This window comes from Vidua chalybeata, chromosome 17 (assembly GCF_026979565.1).
Source record: "Vidua chalybeata isolate OUT-0048 chromosome 17, bVidCha1 merged haplotype, whole genome shotgun sequence".
Taxonomy (NCBI): Eukaryota; Metazoa; Chordata; class Aves; order Passeriformes; family Viduidae; genus Vidua; species Vidua chalybeata.
In genome coordinates this window covers 8138627-8158495 of record NC_071546.1, presented here as the reverse complement: position 1 = coordinate 8158495, position 19869 = coordinate 8138627, and the positions used below count along the sequence as shown (strand labels likewise).

Sequence of the window (19869 nt, the reverse complement as noted above, 5' to 3'; positions counted from 1 at the left end):
CCGCGCCCGCTCCCCGCCCGGCTCCTCCGGGAGCTCAGGGCAATATAAGGAAAGAACGGGGAGCCCCACATCGTCATTACCTTGCAAATGAACAACGCCTTACAAGGAGAGAGGGGGAAAAAGAAACACCAACTTTATTCATCAGGGATGTGAACTGTGCTGGGTGGGAGGTGGCAGCTGCTGGAATAGGAGTCTGACAAGTCAGGCTGTGGAGATCTCAAAGAAGGGTCAAAATAGGACTTAGCAAAGACACAGGGCTCATACACCCAGTTCCTAAAGAGATGATGATGTTCAACAGTCTCAGAGCACAAAATAAACCCCCGAATTTTCTCTGCCCAGCTCAGCTCTCCAGTCATGGGCCACTCCAGTGAGCATCCATGCTAAGCTGGGCACATTAATCCTTGTCACCACTTAGCACTCAAGTGTGAGAAACAAACAGTCATTTGTGAGGGAAGGGCCATTGTTAAACCCTTGAGTTGAGCCCCGTGTGTGGAGAACACTAATTCAGAACAATGAGGACAGTACAGCCAATTCCAATAGGAAGGGATGGATGTGGAAGTGCCTGAGGCAGCCCATGACACATCCCACATCCACGAGGATCACAGCACGATCCAGGTGCTCTTCAGGAGCAGACTCACTCCCACAGGCTTCCTGAAGATGTTCATCTTGTTTGGTTTTGCTGTCTCGCTGTGTTTCTGAGGTGTGTCTGCAGCCATGTGCAATCCCACACAACCTGAACAGCTCTGATCATATCTTCTTCAGTCTCAGATTTTCTTGTTTGTTTGGCAGCCTGACCCTGCAAATCAGGCACTGCCCTGCCCAGGCTGACAGCTTGTTTTTTAATCTCTTCTCAGGGATAGATAAAAAAGGGGGTACTAAAGGAACCTTTTCATTAGAAAAATTGCTCACAGAATAAAAGGAAATTGGTTCCTTAAATTTAAAAAAAATGGTGTCCTTAAGATACTGGCATGAATTGCAAACTATTTTTGTATTAAAAAAAAGCCTTTACAATGCAGAAATCCCACCAGATGATGAAACCAGCACCTCTGAGGCAAGAACTGGCCACCACCAACACAGAATGTAACCAAGGGGAGAGGACATCCCTCCTGTCCAAACACTTTCCACATGGAGGGAAGAGCATCTGGCTTGCCTGGCCTGCTTCCAGCCCAGCCCCAAGCTCTCCCACTGTAGGGCTGCACACTGGGCTCATCCTGATCCTGCCCTTTGTGCTCATCCAGGGCCCAGTCCAACCTGGATCTGGGTCCTGAGGTTTTTTAGTAAAAGGACCCATGCTCAGTGAGCCACCTTGGACAGAAAAACCAACTAATAGTGGCAAATCGAGGAAATGCCACCATTTCACAAAGTTCAGGGGCTGCTCACAAGGTGAACCTTGTGAAAAATCACAAGGTTCCCTGTGGAGCTGTTCCTGAATAGGTTTGGGAATTCTGTTATGCTGCTGGCTTATTCCCCCAGCTATGGCACTCTACCTGTGGAACCAGGCAGCCTTCCATGCCAAGCCAGTGAGTTTGGCTACAGCATGGCCTGGGATACTCTTACAGTCAAACTGCTGAAATCTGATGCTCCAGGCTGCTGGTTCCACCTCCGAGCTGTCAGTTTTCTCTCTTCCTTATGCTAGGGCTACAAAGAACTGCTCCCCCCAAAAATGGAGTTCTCAGATAAATCCCATAGTAAAAAACAGAAGGCAGAGAGCAGCTAAAGCACTTGACCTTTGATGTTTTCACCCAGCCACGGTCGGGATGTTGCCTGCACCTGTGCTTGGCAGGTGGCCACAGACAGAAGCCACAGTTAATGGCAGGATGTGGGGCTGTCCAAGCCCCCTCAGCTGGTTTGTTGCCAGCAGTGTTATCACCTGAGCTCCCACAGACTCTGGATGGAGCTGCTACTGTAGGGAAAAGGAAGGAAAGAAGTGTGCAAGAGAGCAGAGGATTATATCCCTTGTAGCTAGGCCTCATCCAAGGCCCAAATCACTGAATGCTTTCAGGGCTGGATGGATGTGCATTCCTCCCCCTCCTAGAAGAGCTCAGAAGCATCCAGAAACTGCTGCTTTTTTGCCCAGTTTTAGGCTGAGCAGCCTGAGGCCCAGCAGAGCAGGACAGCTCATCGAGACTCTGAGGCTAGGAGCACCAGAAGGACAACTCCTGCAGTCCAACACCTTCCTCAGCACCTAGAACTCAGTCATCTTCTTGTGGGTGTCTGCTTTCTTCTGCTCCCGCTGTAGCCTGGCTTCCTGGGCCTGCAGCTGTCCCAGCTGCTTGTGGGCATCAGCCAGTTTCTCCTCCAGCTGAGCTGCAGCAATGCTGTGCCTGAAAGCAAAAAGCACAGTGGCAATGTCATCCTCCATGGTAAGATCAAAGGCTTGTTCCGTCCCAGGAGGGTTTGCCCTTTCCTGTAGGATTAGCCCAAGGGACCTGCTGAAAGCCAGGAATAACCTGATGCTCAGCAGGGCATCTCTATCTGGGCTAGAGAATGTCCTCCTGAGATCTCAACAGCAATGCTGCAGGGCACGAGGACTCCAGCACCTTTCCCCAGAGAGCTCCTCTCATTGCCACAGCCTGAATTCCAGCCAAAGGACCCCAGACACGTCTGCCAGTGTCCACGCTGGTCCAAAGCACACACTGAATTCTCTCCTCCACATCTCATCCAGATACATTTCACTTGTTCCTCCCACATCTCATTTCAAGCCCACCCCTCTGCGAAGCACCACAAACTCGATCCCAAAGAACGTTTTCCTACCGCCCGATGTTGCGCGCCAGGGCCTGCTGGATTCCCCTGATATCCCTCTGTGTTTGTTCAATCTTCTCCGTGGTCTGGAAGAGGCTGACACTCAGGGCCTTCTTGGTGCTCTTGCTGGCATGGTAGATCTCTTTGCTGTTCCTCTGGGGCAGAGCCATCCCCCCAGCCTTGTCCCCGGCGCTCTTCCCGCGCAGTTTCTCGTTCAGGAAGTCAAACACGTTGCGCGGGGCCTTACGGCCGCCCGGCTGTCCAGAGCTGCTTCCCTTTGCTCGGCATTTCCTCGATTTGCCCGGCTCCAGCTTCCCCTGCTTCTTCTTCTGAAGCACCTCAGCACACTGGTCCAGGGACTTCCCTCGAGGAAGCACCACAGCCTGCACTGGCTCCACTCTGCCCTCGCCATTCTTCCCTAAGCCTGAGGAGAGACTCCGAGTCATTACAGCATCACCTCTCCGAGTCACCTCCCACCACAAGCTCACATTGACAGTCACAAGCTTAAAACAAGCTAAGAGGCTTCTGAGGTACCAAAAGTTAGAACTTTTCCCCAAGCCAAGGGGACCAGCAAAGGCCAGGCCAGGAGCCTTTCACAGCAGGAGATTAGAGATTCCAAGCCCGAGGCCATTTGTCAGGCCGGTTTCTGTGAAACCAGGTTCAGCCTCACATCCTCAGCTTCTGAAGCCAGGTTCTACTTAAAACTGGTTTGGTTCCTCTGGGAGAACCGGAGACACAGAGGCCCTCCCAGAGCCCCCAAGGCTCGATGCAATTTGGGTGGGAGCAGCGAGTTCAGCAGGCTTTGAAGTCTGTGTCCAGGCCAGGAGATGCATTAACACAGACATCAGAAGCTTTGCAGATCAGCTCCCCTCCACCTCCAGCCTTTGAACATTCCACAGCGTTCTCACGGCTTTGATCATGAACTTGACCGTGCTTCCAGGTGCCTCCACTGTCTGCCAACACCATACAGGGCTTGGTGCCCCACATGCCTGTACTTCCATGGAATAACTCATCCCTCTTCCCTCCAACACTGCTGTGATCTTCCACATTGCTCAAGCCTCAGCCAGCTGGCCCTTCAGCACAGCAAAGTTCTGGCTTCAACCAAAATCTTGGGTTTTTCTTAACAGCCCCAGGACCACCCTCTCCCCTTACCTTTTCCAAACTCATATCCCATCTGAACAAGCAGTTTGGAGCCAATGCCACGAGTATGGGCCTCCCAGCCACCGAAAGAGGAGCTGCAGGCAGGGGTCCATTCCCCGTTCTCTGGAACCCCTGAATCTATCACTGTGGTACGGAAGAGGAGAATCAGTGAAACAGGAATCATGAATAAAGCTGCTGTGTGGAGCATCCCTCACAGGACAGTGCAATTCACTTCTCCAACCCTAAAAGCATTTGGTCATGCCTCCAGCTTTACTCAGTTCTTACTGAATTGTCACCTTCCATGAACTGCACAGGAGTGATTGAAATGTGAGGTTTCACTTGATTTAATGCACATACCATCTCCCAGTTCCAGGCAGAATCACCCAGGAGCTTTATGATTCTTTTCCTTCCTTCCAGGATAACAATACAGACTAATGTACACATCTGAGTAGAATTTAGCACAGTGCCACCTAATACTTATCCTGTGCCTCCAGCTCCTGTCTCTGGTATGAGGCTCCTCCAGGCCACAGCATTAGTTATGTGTTATTAGGATCCAATAATTTTTGTCAGGTTAACTGTAAAGAGCTCTAGGACACGACTTTGTCCCTGTGATGCAGCTGTGGCACCACCAGAGGGACAGTGCTGCCTGAGCAACTTCCAAGAAGTCACTTGGGCACTCTCAGTGTCACCTTTCAGCAGTAAAACAGGGCATGGCTGTTCCTGCAGCCTCATCGAGGCACTGGAAGAACCCAATACTCCCATTTCCTTGGGTCTCACATTCCTGGGTCATGAAGCTCTCAGGGATGAGAAAATCTGATTCACTTATTCACTCATCTCAGCCACACACATAAGAAACAGGCTCAGAGCTTGGAACTCTAAAATATCACACCCTCTTCCACTTGTGGGAAGTTCCCATGGAAATCTCCAGCCTTCATTAGCCCAGGGATTTGCACAAAACAAAGATTTTAGTTTGCAGTTACTGCATAACAGCCAGTTACTGTTCTCAATCTTTTAGGAACACTTAAAGAGATCAACTGCTCTTTCATCAGAGGTGAGACACTCGGAGTGAGAGCTCTAGGACAGTCAGCCAGTCCCAGAGAAAAGTAGAACAAAATCCCAAGTCACTTTTGCTCACATTCTCCCCACTCCCTTACCTTTGGCATAACCAGAATCATCCACACTATCCTCATCAGACTCGCCAGATTCAGCAGCATCTTCACTTCTCAGGGGTGGAATGACACTGTCCCCTTCCACCACAGCCTCCTTGAGGAGCAGGGAGTCAAATTTCACCGTGTAGTAACCACTGTCCACATCTACAGAGGGAACAGCAAGGACTGGAGCTGCAGCACACAGGGAGCTAAAGCAGAGTCAGCTCCAGCAGAACAAGGACAGGGGGGAGGCCCAAGGAACAGTTTTAAAAAATTCTGGGGTTAATCTGTGATTTTTATTTCTGTCTGGGAGGGGGAAGTGTCCACTGCAATGAAAAGCTATTTCCACAATGCCTGTGTTGATACCCAGAAGTTTATCTCTACGAATCAAGAAAAATGGGCTGCTGAGAAATGGAATTAAAAAGAAGTTAGACTTGCTTCCTTCTGACTTTTAACAACAGTTAAAAGAAAGATGGAAAGAAGGAATAAACCCTCCCTCTTCCCAAGACAAGAGGGAAGCCTGTATCAGCAGCTGCTGGGCAGGGCCAGCTCCCCAGGTTTTTGTTTAAACAAGACCAGATTACTGCCATTCTCACCTACTATACATGTAAATTCCTGCAGTCCCTCCCTCTTCCCTGGAGCAGTTAATGACCTCGTAGTCATTTCCTTTCCACATTCTTGCTCTTTGTATCTCCTGTTTCCCAGTCAATTCTCTCCTCTAGCCTCACAAGACTCAGCTAGGTCAAGATTTTGAGTTCAGGGCAGCAGCAACAGAGTTTATGTTTTTATGTCATTAACCACAACAGCCAAGTTATAGACCCACATAAACCTCAGCCTCCACCTTCCCCCTGGGCAAGCCCCTGCCCCCCTCACCGGTGATTTTGGCCGTGTACCAGATCCCATCACTGTGCTTGGCCAGGCAGGCTGAGCCCACCCCCAGACTGCTCAGGTCGGGCTCCTGGAATGGCTGGAGCTCCTCCACGGCCACCACCTGACCATGGGAAAACCTGCAGGGAAGGAGGAACAGGAGTTTTCAAATGAAAATCCCTTCCTTCCTCAAAAGAAATGCACACGAGTGTCAGAGGTGAGGAACCTCCACCATAATCAGGGAAGTGTGACCACGTGCTGTTGTAATTATAAAGTTGTTCATGTTTCACCTTAAACATGTTATTTATGTCATGGGACATAAATATGGGACATCTCACCCCAGAGAATTAAACTTCCTTGCTAGTGACACTTCCAATTAAAAAGCTCCTGGCTTTGGGGATAAACAGGATCAGAGACAGGCAGGGCTCCAGCACCTTCACAAAGGCAAGGATCACAGCCCAGCTCCACCCCAGCACCTTCACAGACCACTGAGGTTGATCCTGGTGAAGATCCCCAAAAATGGAGCCTATACAACCTCCCTGTGCAACTGGCATGTGTGCATTACCCACAGACTTGGGTGTTTTGTTCTAAAACACTTCATCAGTTAATTCAGCCACTCAGTTCTGTAACATCTCCGCATCTTTCCCACGGGATTTTCCACTTCATCTGCACATCAGCTATAGAGAACAGCCAAACTGATGCCACTGCTCACCACAGCGCATTTCAAAAACACTAAGGCACAATTTCCCTGGGTGAGAAAGCCACACAGAGCACTTGAGGAGGAGGATTATCCCTCTGAACGCCAAGGCCCCTCCCACCCCTCTCTCTTTACCGACAGTTCTCCTTAAATCTGCACTTGTCATCCAGGAAGAAGGGGCACGGCTTCAGGGACTTGTGGGTCGGGTACAGGTAGAGCACCCTGACCCCTGCACTGCCGTCCTCCAGCTCCTCTGTGCCCACAATCATGGCATTGTGGTACTCCAGGGTCCCCCAGGAGCTGTAGTAGGGGGCTTTAACCTTCATCCCACTCAACTCCTCCTCCTCCTCCCTCTCAGACTCCTCCTCCTCTTCACTGCACTTTGATTTGGATTTATCCCCCGTTTCTCCCTCTCTCTCCGAGGAGATCTCGTTGTCATCAGCCGCAGGCCCCTCATCTGTTCCAAGCCCAGCAATGGCTTCCTTAAAAGCAGCGTATTCCTCATCTTGGGCAGAGCTCTCCAGCTGGGAATCCTGCCCTGGGAGACCTGCTGGGGAGGAGGAGGAGGAGGCATCTGTGTCCAAAGTGGCCAAAAGTTTGCTCTTTTTCACAGCCACCAGGCTCGACTCGGTCAGTTCTATGAGCTGCTTCAAATCCTCCTGCAGCTGGATCAGGTCCGACTGCTGCGATGGGTCCTGGCCCGCCCCCAGCGCCAGCTCCACCTGCTGCAGCTGGGCGTTGTAGGTCTGGATCGCTGCTTCCAGACTCTCTTCATCCATTCTCAGCACAAGAAAGGCGCTTTTGCCCGCGTCCTCTCCACGAACTCAAAACATTCAGAGTTTACTCAAGCACTTTTGGATAACAAGTCCTCGCCCGCAGAAGCGACATCTACCCGCCGTCCCGCTCTTTCCCTCGGAAATGACCAGGGCGATGCTCCTGCTGGAAACAGAGGCAAGAGGCGACGGGAGAGTCCGAGGAGAGGCCGGGCCGGGCCTGGCCCTGCCCTCCCCCGCCACGGAGTCCACTCTCGCCCGCCGGGCCCCCGCACCGCACCGCTCCTCCCGCAGCCTGGGTGCTCCCTCAGCCCCAGGGCTGCAGCACCTCCCTGAGCCGCCGCTGCCACCTCGGCGGCCCCACTGCGCCCTCAGCCGCCTCAGTCCCTGCGAGCCGCCGCCATGACACCCGCCATGACACCCCCTCTTCCGGCCGCAGCTCCCCCACTTCCGGGTGCGCTCGCCAGCGCGTCACCCGCTCAGCACTCGGAGTGCCGCGGAGGCCGGCGGCGCTGGGCATTCCGGGAGTTGTAGTCCACAGGCCTCCTCCGCACCGCCATCGCAGCGGCGATCGGACTACATTTCCCAGAGTCCCGGGCGCTGAATGGCGGTGGCTGGTGGCGCTGGGGAGTCGTGAGAGGCGACTCCGGCTCCAGCGCTCACCCCGGCACCAGGATCAGGTGAGGGGCCGCGGGCCTCGGGCTCGGGGCTCTTTTACTCGCCCGCTGCCCTCGGGAGCTTGGGCCGGGATCTGTCGCTGGCCCGGGACGTGGCGCAGGGCCATTAGGGGGGAAATGGCGGTAGGGCCGGTGTTCTCCTTCAGCCGTCACTGGCTGTGGCAGTGGAGGAAAGGGCGAGATCTCCCGGATCTTGTGGATCTGGAGGCATCTCCCGACTCCGGGAGGATCTCCCGGCTTAGGGAGGAGCAGGCCGGCGGTCGGGCTCGCCCGGGATCAGTCGCTGTCCCGAAAGGGGAGCGGGCCGGGGTTCCCCGCTGCCGGTGGCCCGGCTGCTCCCCCGGGGGACGGCAGGAGCCCCCCGCTCTCGCACAGCTGGGGGCGAAGGGTGGCCCCGGTACCCTTGGGATTGAAGCCCCTAGCTCTTAGGTGCCCTGTCCTCCCTTACCCTGAAGCCCCCGATTTGGAACACTTTTATTTCCCTTTAGGTAATGGTGTTTGACTTCAAAGTGACTATTTAACCACGCCCTTGCTTAGAGGCAGCTGCCTCTCAAAGGCTCTGCCCTGAGGTTCCCTTTATCTGTGTTTGAACAGAAGGGCTGTTGCAGTGGCACGTGAGTCCGCTGCAGCACTTGGTGCCAGTGCTTCCTGCATGCCAGCAAAGCTGCTGTGCCTGTGTGTGCACATCCAGGTGTGAGCTTCTGTAGATTCTTGCTCCAAATACCTGCTCTTTGTATTTGTATGAAGTCCACTTCATTTTCTGTGGGTCTTGCATTTACTACAAGAGGTGTTCAAGTCCTTCCTCAGTTCCCCTTTAAACCCCGAATTTGATCTTGAGCTATATTCACAATCTCTCTTAGATCTCTGATTTTTCCCTGGGATTGCCTAAATATGAGAGTACTGATAAAAGAGTAACATCATTTGTTTGTCTGGCGTTGTGGCATGAGAGGCTTTTGGGCATGAGCTGTTTGTTAATTGATTTCCTGGCATTTGTTGCAGGAGCAGGATGTATACGCTGCTGTCAGGGCTCTATAAATACATGTTCCAGAGGGATGAGTACTGTGTCCTGATCCTGGGTTTGGACAATGCTGGTAAAACTGTAAGTGCTGTTTATCACTCTGTGGAGGGCACACACAATCCTAAACATCCTTCAGGGATAAATCTTCCAACAAGGGTCAGTCTTCCTTCAGCTGTGTCCTGAGTTACTTCAGTGATGTCACACCAAGCAATCAACTTTTCCTCATTACTTAAATTTAGTACAAGCTTTCAGGGATGTGGCTGAGGCTTTGGTAATCCCATAATCACATGTGATCCCTTCTTTCCTTGCTAAAATAGGGAGCAAGAAGAGTGGTTTGTCCAAAATTAGGTAGGGCAGTATCTGCTCTAGCAGGATTGTGCAGAAATGAAAAGAGAGGTTTGGGGTAGGATTACCCCAGCCAGTAAAATGTTTGACAGTAAATACTTTGTCCTATTCTTTTTCAGACCTTCCTTGAACAAACTAAGACCCGATTTAACAAGAACTACAAAGGGATGAGTTTGTCCAAAATCACAACCACTGTAGGCTTAAACAGTGAGTAAATCCACATGGATTTTTTTTCAGCTTTCTTGCATAGATAGACAACAGCTGTTCTTTGTTTTAAATATTTAAGAATTCAGAAGGTAAGAATAGTTCCTGGGTGCAGAGATTGTATCTCCCAACTGTGCAGGTCTTTTTATAGAGAATAAAATAGACTTTCTTAGCTTAGGAGGAGAAACTCTTGAAGTATTAAAACTTCAGGTATCCTATTTCAGTGCTATCCTCAAACTATATTTCCCTGGAGTTCATTCCTTGGCCCAGTTCTGGAATTATTTGCACTGATGCTGCTCTGTATTTGTGATCACTCCGTGCAGGTTTTGCTCTGTTGTTGCAAGCAGCTGCTGCCTGTGATTTGTTCCCCTACAAGCTGTCCCACCCCAGATTTCTGAGTGGGGTGTGCAGGTGTCTGTGCTTTCCAGCACCCATAGTTTTCACTGGATTGCCCTTTCTTCCTTCCTTCTAGTTGGAACTATTGATGTTGGCAAAACTCGGCTCATGTTCTGGGACCTTGGTGGGCAGGAGGAGCTGCAGTCACTTTGGGACAAGGTTAGAGATGTGGTTTTGTTTTGTTTGATTTATACAACTTCCCAGAGAAGCTGTGGCTGCCCCGTCCCTGGAAATGTTCAAAGCAGGGTGGATGGAGCTCTGACCAGCCTGATCTAGTGGGAGGTGTCCCTGCTTCTGGCAGGGGATTGGAATGAGATGGTTGGCCCTTTCCAACACAAACCATCCTGTGATTCTGTGATTTCTTTTAGAAGTGGTTTTGTCTCTTTTAGAACTCAACCAGGACATTCATTTGGTAATCACACAGGCTTATTGATAACTCAAGTATTTAGTATTAACACTTTTTCAGAGATTCCACTATTTCTGTGCTTAATATTTGCATTACTGGTTACAGACAGCAATTACCAAGCCAGATCTGGGGTTGTGCCATAGAGATAAGCTTTGGGGGGGCACAGGTGAGCTTTTCTACCTGGTGTGTTGATCAGACCTGCAAACAGAACGGGCAGCACAGGCTGTGTGCCTCCATTCTGTCCAGGCACACTGTGGATACAGCTGCCTCTAACTGGTTCTCTCCTCCACATGTACCAAAACTGTACCAAATCAAATCAGGGAGAGGAGCAAGTGATCCTAGTGGATTGGCACCAATATCTATGTTCTCCTTCCAGTACTATGCTGAATCTCACGGGGTGATCTATGTTATTGACTCCACTGATGAGGAGAGGCTCTCCGAGTCCAAAAGAGCTTTTGGTAAGTACTGTGTCACCAAATTGTCCTGGAAGGTTGTATCAAATGAAGCTGTAATGCAAGAGGGAGCTTCTGGCTTCATCCCTCTGTCCAGAGAATCTGTGCCAGGCATTTGTATAACTTCAGAACTGGCTAAACCTGGTTTTGTTTCTGTCCTTTAGAGAAGATGATTACCAGTGAAGCTCTGGAAGGGGTTCCCATTCTGGTGTTGGCCAACAAGCAGGATGTAGAGGTAAAATATGGAGGATTTACGTAAATGAGCACATAAGCCTTGGAAAGGTGAACTCTGCATTCATGTTAAATTTGTTCCACAGTCTTGAGTTGATCCTCTGGTACCTTCTTACCACTCTAAATAATTACTTTGAATTTAGTTGTATTTTTTTCCTTTGTCCTCCAGCCTTTTTTTAGTGCCATGACTGAGCTTCCTACAGGCACGTAGTTTTGAACTCTTTATGTAAACAGAACAAACTGCATAGCTATGGTGGGTCTTTCTTGTAGTGTGACTGGCTACATTGATGCTGTTTTTTCCTGTTTATTCAGAAAAAAAAATGTTTAGTGCACTTTGTTTATGCTGCTCTTTTAAAACCCAGGAATAGCGCAACAGATGTATGTGAAGCAAATCATCCTTTCCCCATAATTGGATAAGATCTGTTCAATAAATCACTTGTTTGTTGTAGAGCATTCAGTGACAGCAGTGAATGGCAAGGAATGCTCTTTTCTGATAATATAATTTAAATTCTTTCCAGTGTATTCAGAACTGTAAAGCTCTTGGTTTGGGTTTGGCAGTTCGTGGGTGGTGCGGTGTTCAGGTGACACATCCTGAGCCATCCTTACCTCCCTCAGCATAGAAAAAAGAGAAGAGAGTGCCCAAGGTGGTCGTGGGTTTTTTTTGTGTTTTCCCCCTGGAAATTGTACCTGGAATTCCAGGAGTGCTGCTCCAGTGACTCGTCTCTAGATGGAGCCAGAGGCTTGCAGTAGGATTTGGAGCAGCAGGCCTGGCAGCTGGGATCAGTCTCTGTTCCAAAGGATGCAAATACTTCTCAGGTTCTTCCTCTGCACTTAACACTTGTCCGAGCGATTGCACTTGTGGAAACATGTGAGGCTTCCATAGAAATCACTTGGCTCTAGAGCAGGATTTCATGAGTACAACACAGATTGGTTTTTGGATGATGTAATTTATCTAGATTATCTAGTCTTAGAAATAAGAGAAATGTAATTCCATGTAAAAGCATGAGATCGAGTCTGAACTCCTGATTTATGGTCCTGACTTTGCTGTGGTCTCTGGGAAATGGTCTGTCTTTTTTCTGTGGAAACTAGAATATTGACTCTCACATTTCTGTACACAACTTTTCTGTAGGGAACAGCCTGCACTCTTGCCTTGACTTGTTGAGGATAAGGTCCAAGCAGTGACCTGGAAAGTTGTTCCAGTTTCTCTCTTGATTGTGTATACATATCTTCTTACAGGCTGCAGACACTGGCTTTTCTGACACTCTAACCAGACTAAAGACAAATAATTGAACAATTTGGCTTCTTTAAATTGCTAGAAAGAGGTATTTGGACCAGCCCACAGACTTAGTGCCTTCATGCAGTTGTAGAGCTACAAGAGATTAGCAAAGCTAAACCCACTGGAGGTTTGCCTGTTTGTAAGAAATACCTACATTGAGTATTTAGAGGTTCCCTCCTACAGAATGATCTTGGTTATGGACCCAGCAAAGAGACATCAATGCTATTAACAAATCACTAAGGGGATTATAGCTTATTTTTCAGTAATTACTGAGGTTCACTTAAACAAGTTTGAGAAAGCTCAGTAGCCTGTTTCTCTTCCTCTGATTTAGCAGTATGGAAGACCTCTGGAATAAAAGTGATAATTAGCATTGATAGAGATTTTTCTGCTCTGGATCTCCAGACATAAAAGTGTAGGAAATTCTCACCAGCATCCCTCTGTCCTGAGCCATGATAAGGGAGGATAAGTGGTATCTTAACCTTGCTGGTATTTGGAGATGAAGGGTAATTCTTGATGATGATGTCTGTAGAGGTCAGCAGAAGGCTTGTGATCAAATACATCAGAATTTGTACATCTGACATAGTTTGTTTTTTAAGTTTACATTCTGTTATCAAGATAACAAAAGTGCTGATGCAACCTGAAATTGCACGAAGCATTGGGAATTCTGCAGTGAACCCCAGGGTACATTGTGTCCTCTCAGCACTGCCAAGCATGAGTGGTATTTAGTCATTCCAGGGCATAAAACATGGTCATTGACTGCAAAACACCAATTCTAATTCTCACAATACTGAATGTGATATTTTATGGTATCAGGAGAATGCTCTGTGTTCAGCAGGGGCTTCAAAAGTGGATTATTTTATAAATAATTTAAAAACTAAGTCAAATGTGTGTTGGAGAAAGGCATTTGTTTAGGTTTTTAAAGGAACTATTGCTTTGTAGGAGAAATAAAATACTAATATCTACTAATTCCTGCGAACTCCCTTTCAACTCAGAATGCCACTTTTGAAAATATGGCTTATTGCAGAAAAACCAGCAAAATCAGAATTGATATTTGCTGTTTTGATGTGAATGCAGCTGTTGAAAGGTTTACACAAGGTATATATTTCTGAGCTTTACAATTAACTGTTATAATATGAGGATAGAATGGCTCATTATGCAACACTATTCAGAATACTGGAAAAGCATGATCTGTCAAAAACAGCATCTGAAATTTAACAATCTGAAAATTACTGGGTGCTCTATGGTGACCCATGTATGGGAGGAAGTTTTGCCATCCTCATCTAATGATAAATTTTGGAAATATAATTTGAAATCTCCAGAATGTTGAAAAGCCTCCTCATGCCTCTGGAAGATGTGAGGAGTCATGGTGAGTAGCAGAGTACTCATTTCCATGCAGTTAGAAAACAGACCTGCATGAAAGTCATTCTGGCTCCCAACTGAAGACCTCCCACAACTTCCCTGTAAAATTAGTTTTAATTTAAATAAGATGGTTTCAATTGAGGCTATACTATTCCTTCTTTAAATTTAAAGAAGCTTAAATGCTAATTTAAAACAAACTTGTATCAAGGGTAGCTCCAGACCATAGGTGAGTGAGGTGAGCCAGACTTTTTGTGAAATAGGATTTTATTTAGGCAATCCACCTTGCTGTTGTTTCTCTTTTAGTTCCATTCTGATTGTTGATTACTCTTGAGATGACTGAAGAGCCTCTATGTGAAATTTTATGCATGCTTCTCCTGACAGGAGACCAGGCAGCAGCAATGTCTTTGCTCCAGTGGATTTGGGAAATGGGCAAAGGCTCTACAATGCCACCTTTTTTTTGCTAAAACTTGCCTTGCTGCTTGATAGATTTTTTAGGTGTGCCATTGCTGAGTCTTACTTTGGGTAATGCTATTCTGAACTCTTCATAGGAGGAATTTGGTTCAGTCCTGGCTAGATTATGCCTGGAGGAGCCTTCATCAAAAGATGTTTTGCAGTGTGTTATTTTGGGGAAGCCGAGATGGAAATCTGGTTCGTCATGGGTTGTGTGTGAGGTTCCTGTGAACTGGCTGAGAGATACCATCATTCCTGAAAGGTCACTGTGCATTGTGTTATTGTAATAGAGCACTGTTGATGTGATCACAGATCCAGCTTCCCTTCTTTGCCCTTGGCTTATGGGTTTGCAGCTGAGAAACAAAGCACATCTGTAAACAAATATTTTGTAATGTGGCTGGGGAGAAGGGGAACTTGGAAGCCACAGCTGACATTTTCCTCTGAGCATGAGAAGCTCAGATGGCCCTTGCTGAAGTGGTGGATAATTTGCCTCAGCCCCTGCTCTCACATGAGATTCCAGTTCATGGCTTTCTCTGGAACACTAAAACAAGGCACTGATAATTTTGTGTTACCTGTCTGCTGTGCTGCTCTACTTCATCCCAAGGGGAAAATGATGTTCCTCAAAACAGGATTGTTGATGCAGTGGCATCTTGCTGTGAATGGTGCAAAGTCTCCTCAGAAGCAAAACTCTTTCTGATGCAGATTTCTATGGAAAGCCATGGCTGGGCAGCTCTGTGGAAGGTGGGGCAGGCCACAGCTCTACCAGAAGCTGGGAAAGGGAAGTTATAACAATGGTTTATACTGGGAGATAAAAATGGCTGTAATTGTTAGCTGCACTGGGAAAAGTGGACTCTTAAAGGCTTCGAGGATGGGCAAGGTGAAGGATGTGAGTTCTCTGTGCTGCTGGGTATGTGCAGGTGACCTGGTCTGCTGGTGGTGTTGGGAAGTTCATTGCCTGATTGCTTTGCTGCCTGTGCAAGTAGAAGTTGAGGAATCAAGGACAGCATGACTGTGCTCTCTGTTGTTACTTGTACCTTGAACACTTTATTTGATTTATTTTAAAATATTTTAAAATGTGTCATCATTCAGAAAAGGAGAAGGAAAGGTAGGCTCAAGAAGAAGAAAAGGATATATTCAAAAGTCTAATATCATTATACAATGATATTAAACTCTGAGAAGCTTCAAGTATATTTCGAGAAACATTTGCTCAATTTCAGCTGCCTTGAGATTTAACCTTTCTGCTGCCAAAGTCTCATTGACTGAAAAAAACCATAGATGTGAAAAATAGCTCAAATTACTGACATGCAGCTCCTTCTCCTTCCCAGTTGTTGAGTAATTGACTTGTCCAGAGCTTCGGGTTAAACCAGGAAGCATTTGGACCTGCCTTTTTTACTGGGCAGTGGACACCATACCAGGCTAAGGGAGCAGCTTTTACAAAGCAGTAGAGAATGGTTGGTTGGTTGGTTGGTTGGTTAGTTGGTTGGTTGGTTGTAATCTCTTCCCCATCTTCCAGACCTACTGTTTTGAATTCCAGCTCCCAAGCCCAGTCTGACTCCCTCTAAAGTTAGTAATTGTTGTTGTTGGGATTTTTTTAATTAACTGTATATCCTGTGGCTGACAGCTCATCTGTATGAACTGCACATTTTTCACTATCAAAAATTCCGACCTAAATTGTTGAGGGTTTTGCAGAATGATGTCAGTAACGTTTTTGGATACAGTTTCCAGGTCATTGATTGAAAGGGCAAGTTTAAAATGCAGCTGTGGTCATAAGAAAGTACAGTCATCAAAAGTTGCACAGTTAATGGAGTCAAAGGCACTTGGGTGAATTGGGTATTGTTAAACTCCTTGCAAGCCATTTCTTAAGATCCTTTCCTACATGCAAGCAATGAAATCTACTGTTGTCCACAAAAATTTCCTGTATTTAATTTCTCCAGAATCAGTGTTTTGCAAATGGATGGCTGGTAACAATTTTCATATTTCTGTTCTCTCAGTGTTTACGTTCACTTGGCCAATCCTCAGGACTCACAAAGGGTGCCATTTGGCATTTGTGTAAACATTTGTCCAAAACACATATGTGGGCCTGACTGAAGGTTCCAAACACATATTTGAGGCTTGTTGAAGGTCCAGAATGTCTTTGCAGAGAGGAGGGAAGGTGGGCTCATGGCCAGCTGAAGTGCTTAAATGGCTTGTCCAAGGCTTCTGAGTGAAAAATGAGCACTGAATGCTCAGGGAGGTGCAGGTCCAGACTTCAGCTGGGCAGGTTTGCTTTTGTTGTAGCTTTAAGACTTTTGTGGTGACACTGTGATTTATGTGGGGAAAGTAATCCACTGACTTATTGGGAGGGTTATGATTTGTGTTGTTGTTCCCAGCAGCCTCCTGGCAGACTCACAAAACTTCAGGACCTGCTGGGGGTCAAGAGCACAGTGACATCAGGCATCAGAAAATGTGCTGCATTCAGTGCTGCCAGTGTTTTCTCTGAATGCAAACAGACAAGTGCCGGTGAGGCATGGCTGTAATGCCAAGGAATGTGCTGAGAACTGAGGAGAAATCCCAGCTTGTTTTGTGAGAGTGCCTAGGATGCTGGCAAAGAGTCAGCTGGGCTTGTGGGAGGGACACTGCTTCAAAAGGCTTTGTAAATATTAAAGCTCTTGTAGTGTCCTGGTAAATATAAGCTGTTGAGCAGCTTGGAAGGGATATCATTAGAGGATGCAGGTTGTACTAATTTTCAGGACAATTTGCTTAGAACTGTACAGATTAAGGATCAGGGAGGTGAGGCAGTGTGTGTACTGTCAGCAAACAGCATTCTCTTTGTTGAAAAAAGAATGTGCTTGTTTCTTTGGACTGTAAAGAGGTGAATTTACTGTGTTGGTGGGTGAGTGGGTTTAACCTGATAGCGTTGCCATCCTGACTGATAAAAGACTGCAGTCATGGTAGGATTCATTGTGGAAGAAGGTCACCATGTCTTGTAGCACAAACAAGCTCTACTTTGCTTCCCTTTGCAGACTTGTCTGTCAATACCCGATATCAAGACAGCATTTAGTGACTGCATTAACAAAATTGGGAAGAGAGACTGCCTGACACAAGCCTGCTCGGCCCTTACTGGGTGAGTATGAGAAGGGGTAGACTGAGAATTTGTTGACTGAGCAGCTGTGGGGTATCACACACAGAGCAGCACTACATGAGTTATTAAGCCTTGAAAGGGAGCTGTACTTCCTTCCAGCACTGACAGATACTTGTTCGAGATCCTTGGACTTGCACCAGCTCAGTAACTTCATCTGTAAATCCTGCCTGTCAAACACAGTGGAAATGTGCTGCTGGCTGAGAACAGCAGAACTTGGAGGCCTACTTGTTGTCCTGTATCATCCCTTCTCCTTACACAATCATCCTTGCAGTTTGCTGCAGCTCCTGGCTTTTAGATTAGAAGTCAGTTGAAAATGCTGCTGTTGATGCCTCTGCCAGAGAAATGGGTGGTGCTTCACTGCTGCTGCCATAATTATGTTTCTGCTTTCATATTCTTTGGCATGCAGATGAGCTTCGTGATGGGGATGATATCACAGTTTCCAGGAGTCCTCTTACACGGGGATGCCTGTGGTTTAAGATTTGATGACTAGAACAGACCCTAATTTGGGCTTACACAGCTGCGTGCCACAACCTTGACCAGCCCACTGGATTCTTGACATCTCAGCATCATTATTGCGTAACGAGTCTTGCAGTACTTTTGTTCTTTGTACTTTCAGTTCTTGAAGTGAAAAGTGCTACTTAGCATAAGTCAAAAGTTTTGTTTGAAACACTCCTGGCTGAATTACTGCCTGGGCTGAATCTAGAGCTTTGAATTTTTTTCTGTGTTATCATACAAGCTACTACAAAAGATAACAAAAACTTCTTGAACCGTGAAAAAAATCTGTTGTCTGCATTGCTACAAATCACATGCCATTAAGCAGGTGAATGACCACAAGAACAGTGTTCAAGCACTGACTGGAAGAGAAGTATTAGATAATAACCTTATTTGTACAAACATTTCTAGTTTTGATCTGTGTGGAATTTCCTTTCAAAATTCCAGTCTGAGCTTGCACTAAAAGAATAAATAACTCATGGAAGTCATGGCTGGGGAGCTGTGCAGACCATCAAGGTGTTGACTTGCTTGGCAGCCCCAGCACAGATGATTACACAAAGCTGGAACCAAGATTTCAAGATCTTGTACAGCTAGTATGGGGTTTGTGGCAAAATTACCTCAAACCAGCTGTCAGGTGGGTTTGATGTTTGTTCATCCCAAGATTTCCACAGAGTTGATGACTAAGTTGGGTATAGACTTGCACAGACACCAGAAAAATAAAGGACGGAGGTATGTGTTGCTGAGCTAAAAGATGCCTATTGTTTGCCTGTGTGAAAAATACCACAGAAATGCCAACAAATAATTGTGTAGGGCCCCTCCCTTCCTCATGTAAGGGCTTAGTTAGGGCCTATATGATCCATGTTTCTGTTCTTGATTGCTTCTTGTTGTTGGTTTATTTTAAAACCTTGTCTGCTTGTCTTACTTCCTTAGCAAAGGGGTGAACGAAGGAATTGAATGGATGGTGAAGTGTGTGGTGAGGAACATCCACCGCCCCCCAAGAAAGAAGGACATCACGTAGGAGCTCTGAGCCAGCCAAGCAATGGACAGTCTCTTTCCACACACTTTTGTGTTCCCTTTAAAGAAGGTGATCCACTGGATTCCTGATTCTTTCCTAACTTTGGAGACAAATACTCTCTTTCTGTGTCTAAAAAACACTTGAGCAAAGGATTCCAACTGGGTGGGGGGTGGGAATCTCTTACATTAAGTATTGTCATTGGCCTCTGAGCAATCTATGTAGCAACCTACACATTGTTGCCAATGCAAAAGACTTAATTTTCTACTATCTTACTTTGTGATTCCTGATTTGTTAGTCTAACAGGCTGGAAGCTGGTGACATGAAGGAACTCCTGAAAGAAATGCATAGGTGAATGTTGAAGGGGAGGAACAGCCTGGGGAATGGCTGTTGCTCTTAACTGCCAAGATTCTTGCTGCTCCAGCCCCATGTTCCTGCAGGGTGTTATTGGCCCTGTTATGCTGCTGTTTGTGTAGTGGGGAGAGACAGCATTAATTAGAACTTGATTTTCACTCGGGGTGTTGATTTGTAACTTTTACCTATGGTAAAAGCAGATATGGAAATCAGCAACTGCACAATGGTCATTGGATCATGGAATCTTTCAGACTGGAAAAGACCTCATAAAATCCAGCTGTGCTGGTTGAAATGGATATTTCTAGCAGGACACCAATTCCAGAAGCACTGCCTTGCTCTGACTGCCAGTGTCTTTGTGCATTCTCTTTAAACCTAAGAGTAATTGGGATCTTCTGTAACTGGAGTGAATCAAGGCCCTCTTTGTGATCTTTCTAAGCTGAAAACAACCTCTAGGCAGGAAGAAATCAGTATGCAATAAAGCTTCCTACTTATTTGAACTTCCCTGGCTGAAACAGTGGTATTTGGGAATAGCAGTACTTAGCCCTTAGGTTTTTTTTTTTTAATGTAGGAAAAAACAGAAAGGCAGCACTCAAAAGACAAACAGTGCTCAGTGCTTACATCACCTACTCAGCTAGATCTGCTGATGTATCATTATCTTTTCCCTGAATATGAGTTTTTACGTGAATTTAATGGTGGTTTGGCAATGGGT

General features: G+C 46.9%; 2 protein-coding genes across 2 annotated transcripts; one reads left to right on the top strand and one right to left on the bottom strand.

Moving 5' to 3' along the window:
• Positions 1-110: 110 nt before the first annotated feature.
• ZGPAT (zinc finger CCCH-type and G-patch domain containing) lies at positions 111-7787 on the bottom strand. The gene is made up of 6 exons (XM_053958590.1): positions 6730-7787; positions 5904-6037; positions 5037-5195; positions 3895-4026; positions 2755-3166; positions 111-2324 (listed from the first exon to the last, which is right to left on the bottom strand). Exons 1-6 carry the CDS (start codon positions 7371-7373, stop codon positions 2186-2188), a joined length of 1620 nt encoding a protein of 539 aa, XP_053814565.1. The 5' UTR covers positions 7374-7787; the 3' UTR covers positions 111-2185.
• A 155-nt stretch (positions 7788-7942) lies between these two features.
• On the top strand, positions 7943-19657 carry ARFRP1 (ADP ribosylation factor related protein 1). Its single transcript, XM_053958836.1, has 8 exons — positions 7943-8047; positions 9044-9143; positions 9527-9614; positions 10084-10166; positions 10790-10871; positions 11030-11100; positions 17184-17284; positions 18725-19657. The coding sequence occupies exons 2-8, from the start codon at positions 9051-9053 to the stop codon at positions 18810-18812; spliced, it is 606 nt and encodes a 201-aa protein (XP_053814811.1). The 5' UTR covers positions 7943-8047; positions 9044-9050; the 3' UTR covers positions 18813-19657.
• The last annotated feature ends 212 nt before the right edge of the window (positions 19658-19869 follow it).